We start from the raw sequence: 13,754 nt of genomic DNA, 5'->3' as shown, positions 1-13,754 counted from the left end.
GTATATCAACAGAAATTCAAGCCAGATTCAGAAGAGGACATGGAACCAGGGATATCACTCCTGATGTCAGATGGATCCTGGATGAAAGCAAAGAACACCAGAAAGACATTCACCTGTGTTTTACTGACTATGCAAAGACATTCAACCACATGGATCATAAAAAATTATGGATAACACTAGGAAGAATGGGAATTCCAGAACATTTAATTGTGCTCATGAGGAATCTGTACATAGATCAAGAAGCAGTCGTTCGAACAGAACAAGGGGATACTGCATGGCTTCAAGTCTGGAAAGGTGTATGTCAGGGTTGTATCCTTTCATCATACCTATTCAATCTGTATGCTGAGCAGATAATTCGAGAAGGTGGACTATACGAAGAACGGGGCATCAGGGTTGGAGGAAGACTCATTAACAACATGCCTTATGTAGATGACACAACCTTGCTTGCTGAAAGTTAAGTGGGCTTGAAACAATTACTGATGAATATCAAAGACCACAGCTTTCAGCATGGATTACACCTCTACACACACACACAAAAAAAAAATCCTCACAACTGGACCAATAAGCAACATCATCATAAACAGGGAGAAAATTGACGTTGTCAAAGATTTCATTTTACTTGGATCCGCAATCAACACTCATGGAAGAAGCAGTCAAGAAATCAAAAGATGCATTGCACTGGACAAATCTGCTGCTTTAAAAGAACTCTTTTAAAGTGTTGAAAAGCAAAGATGTCACCTTGAAGACTAAGGTATGCCTGACCCAAGTCATGGCATTTTCAATCACCTTCTATGCATGTGAAAGCTGGACAATGAATAAAGAAGACCGAAGAATTGACGTCTTTGAATTGTGATGTTAGAGAAGAATATTGAATATACCATGGACTGCCAAAGGAATGAACAAATCTGTCTCGGAAGAAGTACAACCAGAATACTCCTCAGAAGCAAAGATGGCAAGATTACGTCTCATTTACTTTGGACATGTTATCAGGAGGGATCAGTCCCTGGAGAAGGACATCATGCTTGGTAAAGCAAAAAAGAGGAAGACCCTCAACGAGATGGGCTAACTCAGTGGCTGCAACAATTGTGGGGATGGCACAGGACTGGGCAGTGTTTCATTCTGTTGTACATGGGGTCACTATGTGTCAGAACCGACTCAGTGACACCTAACAACAACAACAATGGGGATGAATACGCAAGTTCACTTTAGGACAAAGAATAATGAATGAACATGAGAAATAACTGAATCTTGGGGGCCCAGTGACAATCTTCATCCTGCCCCTAAAGTGATTTTCATGCAGGACTGAGGTTGTCTAGAACAACTTAACCGTTTCTCCAAATTTCCAAGCCACATTTCTGGTTTCCATCATTAAAGTTTTCTTTTGCTAAAATCTTTGATATAGGCCTTCTTGAAGGGTATGTATTAGGCTGAGAAAGCAGGTGAAATGGTTTAAGGTGCTTCTCTACCAAAATGGCCCAGAGCCATCTGGAGAAAGCACATACAGGAGATACGCACTCTACCTTTCAAAGGGTACCAAGGAGAGCATGGGCTCTGGAAAAAATTATCTGAGTTTGACTCCTTGCTCATTTAGAAGCCTCTGGACCAAGGACAACTATATAGCCATAGTTCATCATGTGTAAAAGAGGGAAGGTGATGGGTTCTGCCTCATAAGAATTGTTTTAAGAGTTAAATTAGATATCATATGATAAATGCTTAGCATAATGCCTGGCACATATACTATGTGTTCTGTGACAATTTTTATTGTTATTATTAGGTACCAGTTGCTATCAAGTTGACTGTAACTCATGGCAACCCCATGTGTGTCAGAGTAGAACTGTGCTCCATAGCGCTTTCAATGGCTGATTTTCCAGAGGTAGATGCCCAGGCCCTTTATCCAAGATGTATCAAGGTGGGTCTGAACCAACAATCTTTAGGTTGGCAACCATCTGGGACCCAGCAGTGTTTCGTTATGTTGTACATAGGATCACTATGAACCGGAGTCCACTGGATAGCACCCAATGACAACAACAACCGGAACTTCATTATTACGTCCCATTTGCTGTGGAGTCGATTCCAAGTGTTACAGAGGAGAACTGCTCCATGGGGTTTTCTTGGCTATAATCTTTATGGAAGCAGATTGCCAGGCCTTTCTTCTGTGGCACCACTGGGTAGGTTCAAATCACCAACTCTGAGGTTAGAAATCAAGAGCAGACGGTTTGCAACGCTCACGGACCTATGTTATTATTGTCGATGTTGTTGTTAGTTGCTGTGGAGTCAATTCTGACTCATGGTGACCCCAAGTGTGTAGAATAGAACTGCTAGGCTTTTCAAGACTGTGACCTTTCGGGAGCAGATCACCAAGTTTGTCTCTTGAGGCACCTCTGGGTGGATTTGAACCGCCGACCTTTCTGCTAGTAGTCAAGCACTTAACCATTTGCACCACCTAGAGACTCCTTGTTATTATTAAAAAAGAAGAAACAAAATCAGACCCATTGCCATCGAGTCAATTCCAACTCATAGCAATCCTATAGGATAGAGTAGGACTGCCCCATAGAGTTTCCAAGGAGTGCTTGGTGGATTCGAACTGCAACCTTTTGCTTAGCAGCCATAGCTCTTACCCACTACACCACCAGGGTTTCTTTGTTGTTATTACTGCCTCCTAATTTAAGAGTTTAAAAACAAAAAAAGCCAAACCCATTACCGTTCTGTCAATTTCAACTCCTAATGACCCTATAGGACAGAGTAGGGTTTTGAAGGCTATAAATCTTTACAGAAGCAGACTGCCACATCCTTCTTCATGGAGCAGCTAGTAAGTTCAAAGCAATGACCTTGCAGCTAGCAGCCAATTGCTTAACCATTGCGCCACCAGAGTAAGTCATATTAACTGCACAATTTGTAAGCTCAATTAATAGATCCTAAAGTACAAATTAAAGTACAAATGAAGGAGCCTTGCTGGTGTAGTTGTTAAGCACTTGGCTGCCAACTGAAAGGTTGGCGGTTTGAACTCACCAGACGCTCTGCAGGAGGGAGATGTGACAATCTGCTTCTGTAATGATTACAGCCTTGGAAACCCTATGGGGTAGTTCTCTGCTGTCCTACAGGGTTGCTACGAGTTGGAATGGACTTGACGGTAACGGGTTTTTTCTTTTTTTTCTAAAGTACAAGTATCCTTGTTTCAAAGGTAATTCAGTACTCAGGAAGGAAATATTTGACGTTGTCGTTTAATTCAGATACATGCCCACCCTTGGAGCTAGATGGGTTACAACTCCTCTACCAGACTGTGAAAGCACACCATAATCAAACAGTTATATTTCAACAGCAAAACATTTAAATATTCGTATTGACTGGCATAAATAAAGACTAAATATAACCTCATAGACGTTCTGGTCAGATTTTACTGCCAAATAGTAGAAGGACAAACTTTTGGTTCTCAGATTTTGAAATTAGAGATAAGGGTTTGTAGACCGACCTCTCCTACTCCATGACTCACTGGCCTTTGCTACTCGTTTACTAAAATAGCAAAGACGTAACCTACATTGTTGTTGTTGTTAGTTACCATGGAGACAATTCTGACTCATGGTAACCCCATGTGTTTAGAACTACTCCACAGAGTTTTCAAGGCTGTGACCTTTCAGAAGCTGATTGTCAGGCCTGTCTTCCAACATGCCTCTGGGTGGCTTTGAACCGCCAACCCTTGACTAGTAGTAGAGCATTCAACCATTTGCACCCCCTAAGAACTCCTACATTATCAACCACATTTAAAAAGCCGAGCAAATGTGCTTTTACTTGAGAGAGAGAAAAGCAGCCACGGATACCTGAGAGCTGGCCTGGTAGTGTTTGGGTGTTGCTCAGTGCTGGCCTGGCTTTCACAGCTAGCCTTGGCATTCTCCTCCTGAACATTAACAATCGCATAGCACACCAACTTCAGATAAGGCTACTCTGACCCTTCTGAATCAAGACAAAATCACTCTACTCACATCTAACTCAGACAAAAACAAGACTATTGTCCAAACCACAGAAATGACCAAACATCACCCATTCATAATATGAGTGATTGCTACTTCTTTACCAATCATGGCTTCACCTTATTTCACCCATCCCACCTTTTAGATAAGATTTATTAAGATACCCAACCATATAATTGCCAATGCTTCTTGACAGGATCTAATTCAGAGCAAAGCACTACTTCCTTGAACTCTCCCCAAAAATCACCTAATTAAGTTCAAATGCTACAATGGTCACTTTCTGAAGCCTTCTTATTGAGACATCCCCCAGTTTTCCCATGGTATGAGCTCTCTCTCATTGAAACAAGTCAATAAACCCAACTTTGTTCAACTACAGGTGTGTCTTTGTCTGGAGAGCATTGACAAATTCTTTCTCTACAATGTAAGAAGAGGATGATCAACCTTTATAATTTCATCCTTTAACAGTTTTATCATAGTTCTCAAGAAGATTAACTACCTGAAACTAAATCGCAATTGCTATACTATTACACTGTTTAATGGTTAAAAGACTGGGTGTCATTCTTTTCTTGGAACTTCAGATGTGAAAGTTTTGACCTTGATTTACACAATAGCCATCTACTATTAAATTTGCTGTCTTAACTTCTAATCATCAAAAGTCAAGTTTCAATCAAGAAAAATGCTGTTGAGATAGCCTGGAAATATTGGAAATCCGTTGTGATACATCAGAAGCAATATGTTTTCTAACAACCTTAAGGGCTGAAGTCTGAGACTCATTTTGGGTGGTTTAATGGCACCCAGTTTTAAAACCAATGAATCTATTCCAATGTGCCACTACCTAGCTGCATAACCCTAAAGAATCTCTACACATATCTGGTTTAATCTCACATCTGCCAAAGAAGAAGTTAAATTAAATGAAGTCTCAGACACCTTTTCAGATCTAAAGTTTTATGATTCTATGAGATGGTAAGGCCACAGGGGAATAGAAAGGTCCCCACAATACACAATAAAGTACTGTGTAGAAATAAATACTTAATAGGATATTTTGACATCACTTTTTTGGGAGCCCAGATGGCACAGTGGTTAAGCGTTTGGCTGCGAACCAAAGGCTGGCAGTTTGAATCCAACAGCCGCTCCTTGGAAACCCTATGGGGCAGTTCTACTCTGTCCTATAGGGTCGCTATGAGTAGGAACCAACTCGGTAGCAATGAGTTTGTTTTTTGTTTTTTTTTTTTGTATTCCTTTCTTAAAATACAATTTGATACTTCTGAAAAGGCCTGGATATAAGATTTAACAGACAAAGTATAGATTTTATACAAGGAGACCCTAATAAAGTATGCCCTTAAAATTTGGGAAAAAGGATAGAAAGTGTCACTCTTCAAAAGAAAAACTTCTAAGAGTTATTATAAAAGGACAAGATGAGCCACCTGAAAACCCCACTCAGGAAAAAAAAAACCTAATTAGCAAGAGACCTAGAATATCTCTTAAAACTCACAAAAATGTGCTATTTAAAATGTTTAAATATCATGTACAGTATAATTGTGGAACATAGTAATTAACCTTATTCAGAATAGATGTATGATACAATAGAAGAAGTCACAAATACTGTAATTCCAGGAGGTTTTCATAGCAGAAGTAATGCTGGGAAACAACATTGCTCGGTGTGGCTTCTCTAACCACTCTCTAGGAGGAAGGGATTCTGATTCTAACAGCCTGTCACTGCTTTCTTCATAAAATATCTCCGGAGCAGAAAAGTAAAGCACATAAAATATTAGCTTGATTTGAGTATTCTTTTGTTGATATCTAATTTAGAATTAGGAGCCCTGGTGGTGCAACAGTTAAGTGCTTAGCTGCTAACCAAAAGGTTGGTGGTTCAAACCAAACCAGCAGCCCCTTGGGAGAAAGACCTGGAGATCTGCTTCTGTAAAGATTACAGCTGAGAAAACCCTATGGGGCAGCTCTACTCTGCCACATGAGGATGCTGTGAGTTGAAAATCGACTTGATAGTACTTAACAGCAACAATTATGATTGTCAATAGGCCACAGTCTGATTTATAAATTTGTTTATCTCCTGAGTGTACCAGCCCACCAAGAAAGCGTTTATGTTCAATCGTCAATATGTTATTCTGCTATCCTTCTGCCCATGATAAACTGGTACCCTGGCTTACAAAATCATCAGGATGTAATTTCAGTTAGTGTAAAACAATTCCTAAGAACTTGCTTAAAGTAATAAAACAGAGCTTCTAAAGTCATAAAGCTGAGGAGCAAAGTACCACGGTGACCTTCTCAAGATGAACAAATTCATAAGGCTCAGTTTAAAACAGTCTTTAGTCCACTTTTGCCTTACTCATATACTCTCGAGCAATAAACAATTATTTACTAAGTGCCCACTATATGACAAGCATGCCTTGCATTATTCTAAAATGAGAGACAGAAAACCAGTTGAAATAATATTTGTCTAGCATCTACTACACGTCAGGCACCATTTGGAATCACATTTCATACTCTCCTTAGTATACACAATTATTATTCTCGCTGCTCAGGGTACATATAGGTCCTTGCCCAGGCCTGCACTATTTTCATGATCATTGGTATGCTTAAGTCTATTGTTTTGCTCATCTTCCAGCATTATATCAGAAAATATTCTGTCAGGATCCATAGGGTTTTCATTGACTAGTTTTTGGAAGTAGATCACTAGGTCTTTCTTTCTAGTAGGAATACACCCTCATTTAGCCAAGCATGGTGCTATTAAAGGATATTTAGACCATTTTTTTGCCACTATAATCCATGTGCCAATAAGCATCCTTATTCAAATATTCTTGCATATTGGTGCTTTTTTTTTTTTCATATGATCAATTCTGAAAAATGATATTTGGCATTAATTACCTCTCAGGAACTTTTCTAAATGCTTCACATATATTATCTCATTTAATCTTGACACAACCCTATGAGATGTTATTACCTCTATTTTAAGAATGATGAAATTGAGGTGTACAACCTGCCCAAGGTCATTAGTTACTATTGGTGGATAAGAGATTTGAGAGTTTAAATAACTTGCCCAAAGTTACTAGGTAGTAAGTGGCAGATAAGAGGCTCACACCCAGGTGGTCTGCCTACCAAGTCCATGTTCTTAAAACGACTCTTACCCAGATTGCCATATTACTTCCCAGAGGCTGCAGCCATTGACAAACCTCTGGATGATTTCTAGAAACCATTCAAAGGCGTCCCTTGCACCATGGAATGGCTTATCTAGGGATAGCATCAACCCCAGGCAGCGTGCTGCATCAGGTGCACAGACGGCTATCTGGTTTCCAAACACAACTAAGTGTCTTCCCTGCCTTCTGCAAAGCCTTTTATAATGTAGAGTTTGGTTACCTCGGGGACTGTCTCTCCCCTTAGCACACTCATAGCAGTTGGGACCAAGAAATGAATATGTATTGCTAGTGAATGGGATGCAGAATAGTGCAGTAGGCAGGGTGTCTCTGCTAACAGCTTCCAGATTTACACTTCGGGGAAGCAGACACTGGGGATCTTCCATTCATGGCTTACCTTGTTAAGATCCTTACTTAAGAAGTCTTCAGTTTTTTGATGCTTACAGAATGAAGGAATTCCTTTCTCCCCTCTCAAGACCAAAATTCCCCAAATTGATTAAAATTGTAATAGCATACTACTGTTTTTATGTTTCTTATTAATTTTATATACTGTTCCCAAAAGTGTTTCAATCTGCAATAGAACCCTGGGGACTTACGCAAAGGGTGTGGTTTTTACAAATCAAATAAAGGAACCAAATTAAATTAAACAATCTGGAACTATTTTTTCCTCCCTTTGGAGCAATAAGACTTAAGCGTATGATACTGCATTTTGGCTCTTGTGGTGAGACAGGTGTGAGCAAAGAAAAATGCTAAATATTGTCCTGAGTTTAGCATCATATTCTAGGAGAGAGGCAGTCAGGGACACAATAGGATAATCACAGAGCCCTGGGAGAGAATTTATCGCAGCTAACAGTGAGTGTGTGGATGGTGGTTTGGCAAAGAAAATAGTCCTGGTTTTATGTCTCAAGAAAGGCAACTTGAGGCGCTGAATGTTAAAGATTCTAATGATGATAATAAACATATTGCAAAACCCTGCAGAAACACTACTACTGGTCTAGCAATGTCTGTGGAATGACCTAAGTTGGGGCTGGCACCGTTGCCCTCTGGTAGAAAGTCAGGATTACACAAGAGTGCTTCTGGGAAAACAGATTGAAATGATTTGCGCTGAAAGCCCCTTGCCTTGAGCACAAACCATGTTGTCGCTGTTGCTAGGTGCCGTCAAGCCGGTTCAGATTCGTAGTGACCCTGTGTATAACAGAAGGAAGAACTGCCTAGTCCTACCATTCCCACAACCATGGTTATGCTCGAGCCCGTTGTTGCAGCCACTGCGTCAATCCATCTCATTGAGGGTTCTCCTCTTTTTCACTGAACCTATACTTTACCAAGCATGATGTCCTTCTCCAGGGATGGATCCCTCCTGATAACATGCCCAAAATACATGAGATGAAGTCTTGTGATCCTGCCTTCTAAGGAGCATTCTGGTTGTACTTGTTCCAAAACAGATTTGTTTGTTCTTCTGGCAGTCCATGGTATATTCAATATTCTTTGCTAGGACCATAATTCATAGGTACCAGTTTTTCTTCAGTCTTCCTTTTTCATTGTCCTGCTTTCACATACATACGATGTGAATGAAAATACCGTGGCTTGAGTAAGGCTCACCCCAGTCCTCAGATGATATCTTTGCTTTTTAACATTTTAATTAAAGAGGTCTTTGGCAGCAGATTTGCCCAAAGCAATATGTTGTTTGATTTCCTGACTGCTGCTTCCATGGGCGTTGATTGTGGGTCCGGGTAAAATGAAATCCTTGACAACTTCAATATTGTCTCCACTTATCATGATGTTGCCTACTGGTCCAATTGTGAGAATGTGAGCACAAACCATACCACAAACTGGTTGTGTGCTCAAGCCAGTTGTAAGCATAACCATAAAAAGAAAACCAAACCATCTTCAAGTTGATTCTGACCTCTGTAAAGTGTTGAAAAGCAAAGGTGTCACCTTGAAGACTAAGGTGCACCTGACCCAAGGCATGGTATTATCAATAGCGTCATATGCACGCAAAAGCTGGAGAGTGAATAAGGAAGACTGAAGAATAATTGACTCCTCTGAATTGTGGTGCTGGCAAAGAATATTGAATATACCGTGGACTGCCTGAAGAATGATAAAAATCTGTCTTAGAAGAAGCACAGTCTGATTGCTCCTTAGAAGCAAGGTTGGCAAGACTTTGTCTCACATACTTTGGACATGTTATCAGGAGGCATCAGTCCTTGGAGAAGGACATTTCGCTTGGTAAAGTAGAGGGTTAGCAAAAAAGAGGAAGACCCTCAATGAGATGGATTGACTCAGGGGCTGCAACAACGGTTCAAGCGTATGGAAGATTGTGAGGATGTCTCAGGACTGGGCACTGTTTTGTCCTGTTGTACATAAGGTCGTTAGTCAGAATCGACTTGATGGCACCTAACAACAACAACAACATATACACATAAGAGTCCCTGGGTGGCACAAATGGTTATGGCACTCAACTACTAGCTAAAAGGTTGGAAGTTCGAGTCTATCCAGAGGCACCTCGGAAGAAAGACCTGGTGATCTGCTTCTGAAAACTCAGCCATTGAAACCCTACGGAGCAAAGTTTTACTATAACACACATGGAGCTGCCATGGTTTGCAATCTATGCCACAATGACTGGTTTATATATTATACTAATTAATAAAGCCACACCAAACCTGTTGCTGTCAAGTCGATTCCAACTCATAGCAACCTTACAGAACAGAGTAGAACTGCCCCCATAGGTTTCCAAGGAGCACTGGTGAATTCAAACTGCCAGCTTTTTGGTTAGCAGCTAAAGTTCTTAACCACTGTGCCACCAGGGCTCCATACTAAACAATAGCATATAATATTATAGACACTACTTTTAACAGTTATATTACATTTATTGTTGTTGTTCCGACTTATAGCCACCCTATGCACAACAGAACGAAACACTGGCCGGTCCTGCGCCATCCTTACAATCGTTGTTATACTTGAGCTCGTTGTTGCAGCCACTGTGTCAATCCACCTCATTGAGGGGCTTCCTCTTTTCTGCTGACCCTGTACTCTGCCAAGTATGATGTCCTTCTCCAGGGACTGATCCCTCCTGACAACATGTCCAAAGTATGTAAGATGCAGTCTGACCATCCTTGCCTCTAAGAAGCATCCTGGTTGTACTTCTTCTAAGACAGATTTGTTTGTTTTTTTGGCAGTCCATGGTATATTCAATATTCTTTACCAGCACCACAATTCAAAGGCGTCAACTCTTCTTCCGTCTTCCTTATTCATTGTCCAGCTTTCACATGCATATGATGCAATTGAAAATACCATGGCTTGTTTTTTTTTTTTTTTTTTTTGGGTCAGGCGCACCTTAGTCTTCAAGGTGACATCTTTACTCTTCAACACTTTGAAGAGGTCCTTTGCAGCAGATTTACCCAATGCGATGAGTCTTTTGATTTCTTGACTGCTGCTTCCATGGCTGTTGATTGTGGATCTAAGTAAAATGAAATCCTTCACAACTTCAATCTTTTCTCCATTTTTCATGATGTTGCTCATTGGTCCAGTTGTGAGGATATTTGTTTTCTTATGTTGAGGTGCAATCCACACTGAAGGCTGTGGTCTTTGATCTTTACCAGTAAGTGCTTCAAGTCCTCTTCACTTTCAGCAAGCAAGGTTATATCATCTGCATGACGCAGGTTGTTAATGAGTCTTCCTCCAATCCTGATGGCCCGTTCTTCTTCATATAGTCCAGCTTCTCGTACTATTTGTTCAGCATACAGATTAAATAGGTATGGTGAAAGAATACAACCCTGACTCACACCTTTCCTGACTTTAAACCAATCAGTATCCCCTTGTTCTGTCAGAACAACTATCTCTTGATCTGTGTAAAGGTCCCTCATGAGCACAATTAAGTGTTCTGGAATTCCCATTCTTCTCAGTGTTATCCATAGTTTGTTATGATCCACACAGTCAAATGCCTTTGCATAGTCAATAACACACAGGTAAACATCCTTCTGGTATTCTCTGCTTTCAGCCAGGATCCATCTGACATCAGCAAAAGAATGAAGAAATCTGTCTTGGAAAAAGTACAACCAGAATGCTCCTTAGAAGCAAGGATGGCAAGACTACATCTTACATACTTTGGACATGCAGGAGAGATCAGTCGCTGGAGAAGGACATCGTGCTTGGTAAATTACAGGGTCAACGAAAAAGAGGAAGACCCTCAATAAGATGGACTGACACAGTGGCTACAACAATGGGCTCAAGCATAACAACGATTGTGGGCATAGCACAGGACTGGGCAGTATTTCTTTCTGTTGCACCTAACAACAACAACAAATAGGGTTGCTGTGGTCGGAAATGACTCGACAGCAGTGGTTTTTTTTTTTTTTTTTAATGGTTTGTGCTCACAACTGGTTCATGGGATGGTTTGCGCTCACATCCTTACAACTGGATCTATAAGCAAGATCATGATAAATGGAGACAATAATGAAGTTGTCAAGGATTTCAGTTTACTTGGACCCACAATCAACATCCTTGGAAGCAGCAGTCAGAAAATCAAATGATGTACTGCATTGGGCAAATCTGCTGCAAAAGACCTCTTTAAAGCGTTAAAAAGCAAAAATATCACTTTGAAGACTACGGTGCCCCTGACCCAAGTTATACTATTTTCAATTGCCTCGTATGCATGAGAAAGCTGGACAGTGAATAAGGAAGGCCACAAAACAAACCATACCAGCTGTAAAATGAACTACTGAAGAAATCAGAGAGGCGGAGGTGGAGTGCAGTGCTATGCTAGCATTACTAGGCTGTCACGGAAATTGTCAGAGGGTAAAATTGCCTCTGTGGTGTTAGATATAGAAACTTTGGGTGGCAACTTTATGATTAGGATGGAATCAGGTTGGTGAGAAAAGTCAGCTTGGGACAAAAGCTAATAGTGGGCAAAAATAGCTAAATTTGATAAATTTAAGATTTATAAAAATATCTAACATTTATAAAAAAAATTTATACATGTTAACATATTCCGCATTAACTCATTTGACACGCCTTTTCCACCTTGGCAGTAAGGCATAGAAAGTATGATTGGACTTAGTTTACACTGGAGGAAACACACTCAGAGAACTTGTAACTTGCCCAGGGCACACTTGTAATAGTGTGGTAGCTGGTACAAGAACCCTGGCTTTAAGGCTCCATTGGTTGGCTCGAACACCATTCTTCTGATGATGCGTAGGGGCCAATGTCAAGACCAGACTACAGAGTCCAATAAACCAATAAACTCGTCTCTCCGTTTGAGCAAAAGGAGTCTTCCTAACCCAGCTATTGCTTAGAACCACACAGTAGGTCAGAAACCCTGAAGGGCTGGGCCCGCAGCGATGATGCGCAACGCAGGAGCGGAGGAGTGCGGACGTGAGGAGGCCGGGTGGTGGTCTGCCAGGGGGCCGGCCTGGGGCGGTGCAGAGCGGGGCTCCCCACTCTCCGACGCTGCCCGGCCCGGCAGGAGCCCCACCTGCGCAGCTCGCGCCTCCCCTCAGCCTTCCAGCAGCGCGCTGCGCTCCAGCTTCCGCGCCCCGCCCGCCCACCTCCCGCTCGCCCCCGGCCGTGGTCACTCACTCACGGTCTGGGACACTTTCAACTCCTGGTTGAGCCACTGGCACAAAATCTCCGACATGGCTCAGACAGCGCTTCAGACAGCGAATAGGTGCCGGTAACACTGCGGGAGGCCCGCCCACCGGCCTGCGTCTTCCAGTTGCCAAGGGCAACCCGTTGCTAAGGAAGCGTATCTAAGGAGGAGCTGGGGGATAGGTTCCGAGAAGAGGGGACACCAGAGCCCAACAGGCAGAGGACGGAAAACCGTGGACTGCCCCCTGCTGGCGGGTGAGACCAAAATGTACTCAAGCCCAAAGGACTCTGAAGGGGCGTTGGCGGGAGTGTGGGCCTTGAGGGGGACTGAGTGAAGTGAGCAAGGTGTGGGTGAGCAGGGAGCAAGGCAGGAAAGCTTATGGACTGAGCAAGCGGTTCTTAGAAAAGTAGAAAGAACAAGGAAGGGCTTTTTGATTGAAAGGTTTATTTTTTGTTGTCTTTTAAAGAAACTCATATTGAAGTTCTTGTTCTAAGGGCAGCAATTTTGTCATTGATTTACAGTTTGCTGTTGTTGGTCCTCTACTTCACCAAACATGATGACCTTCTCTAGAAATTTATGAGTCCTGATGACTTGTCCAAAGCAAGCGAGTTGGATTATGTTCTGTTGTGACCCATAGGGTTTTCGCTGGCTAATTTTGGAAGTAAATTGCCAGGCCTTTCTTCCTAGAATGTCTTAGTCTGGAAACTTCCCTGAAACCTGTCCACCATGGGTGACCTTGCTGGTATTTGAAATACTGGTGATATAGCTTCCAACATCACAGCAACATGTAAGCCACCACAGTATGACAAACTGGCAGACAGGGGTGAATGTCTCATCTTGGATTTACCCACATTAGGAAGATTGTAAGAGTCTAAAAAGGCTCTACAGCTTGGGGAATATATTTCATAAAGCTGTATCCATATCGCAAACACTTCATGATGGAAAGCCTTTGGCTATGTGCCTAGAAATGGTCTCTGAGACATGCCTGCTTGTTGTCACCTGGTAGTTTATTTAAATTGATGACTAGTACTGCGTTTAGTGAGAGGTTCTCAGCTT

The 13,754-nt window shown here is 41.7% G+C and overlaps 1 protein-coding gene across 1 annotated transcript in view; it reads right to left on the bottom strand.

Annotated features, from left to right (window-relative positions):
- Nucleotides 1-12,931, bottom strand: part of SPEF2 (sperm flagellar 2) — a 219,544-nt gene extending 206,613 nt beyond the window's left edge. Inside the window, 1 exon segment of the mRNA XM_023545418.2 lies at nt 12,689-12,931. Coding sequence (XP_023401186.2) covers nt 12,689-12,746 — 58 coding nt within the window. The 5' untranslated portion in view covers nt 12,747-12,931.
- Nucleotides 12,932-13,754: the final 823 nt, after the last annotated feature.

This window comes from Loxodonta africana, chromosome 2 (assembly GCF_030014295.1).
Source record: "Loxodonta africana isolate mLoxAfr1 chromosome 2, mLoxAfr1.hap2, whole genome shotgun sequence".
NCBI lineage: Eukaryota > Metazoa > Chordata > Mammalia > Proboscidea > Elephantidae > Loxodonta > Loxodonta africana.
The sequence above is the reverse complement of the archived record's forward strand: the minus strand, read 5'-3'. Positions and strand labels throughout refer to the sequence as shown.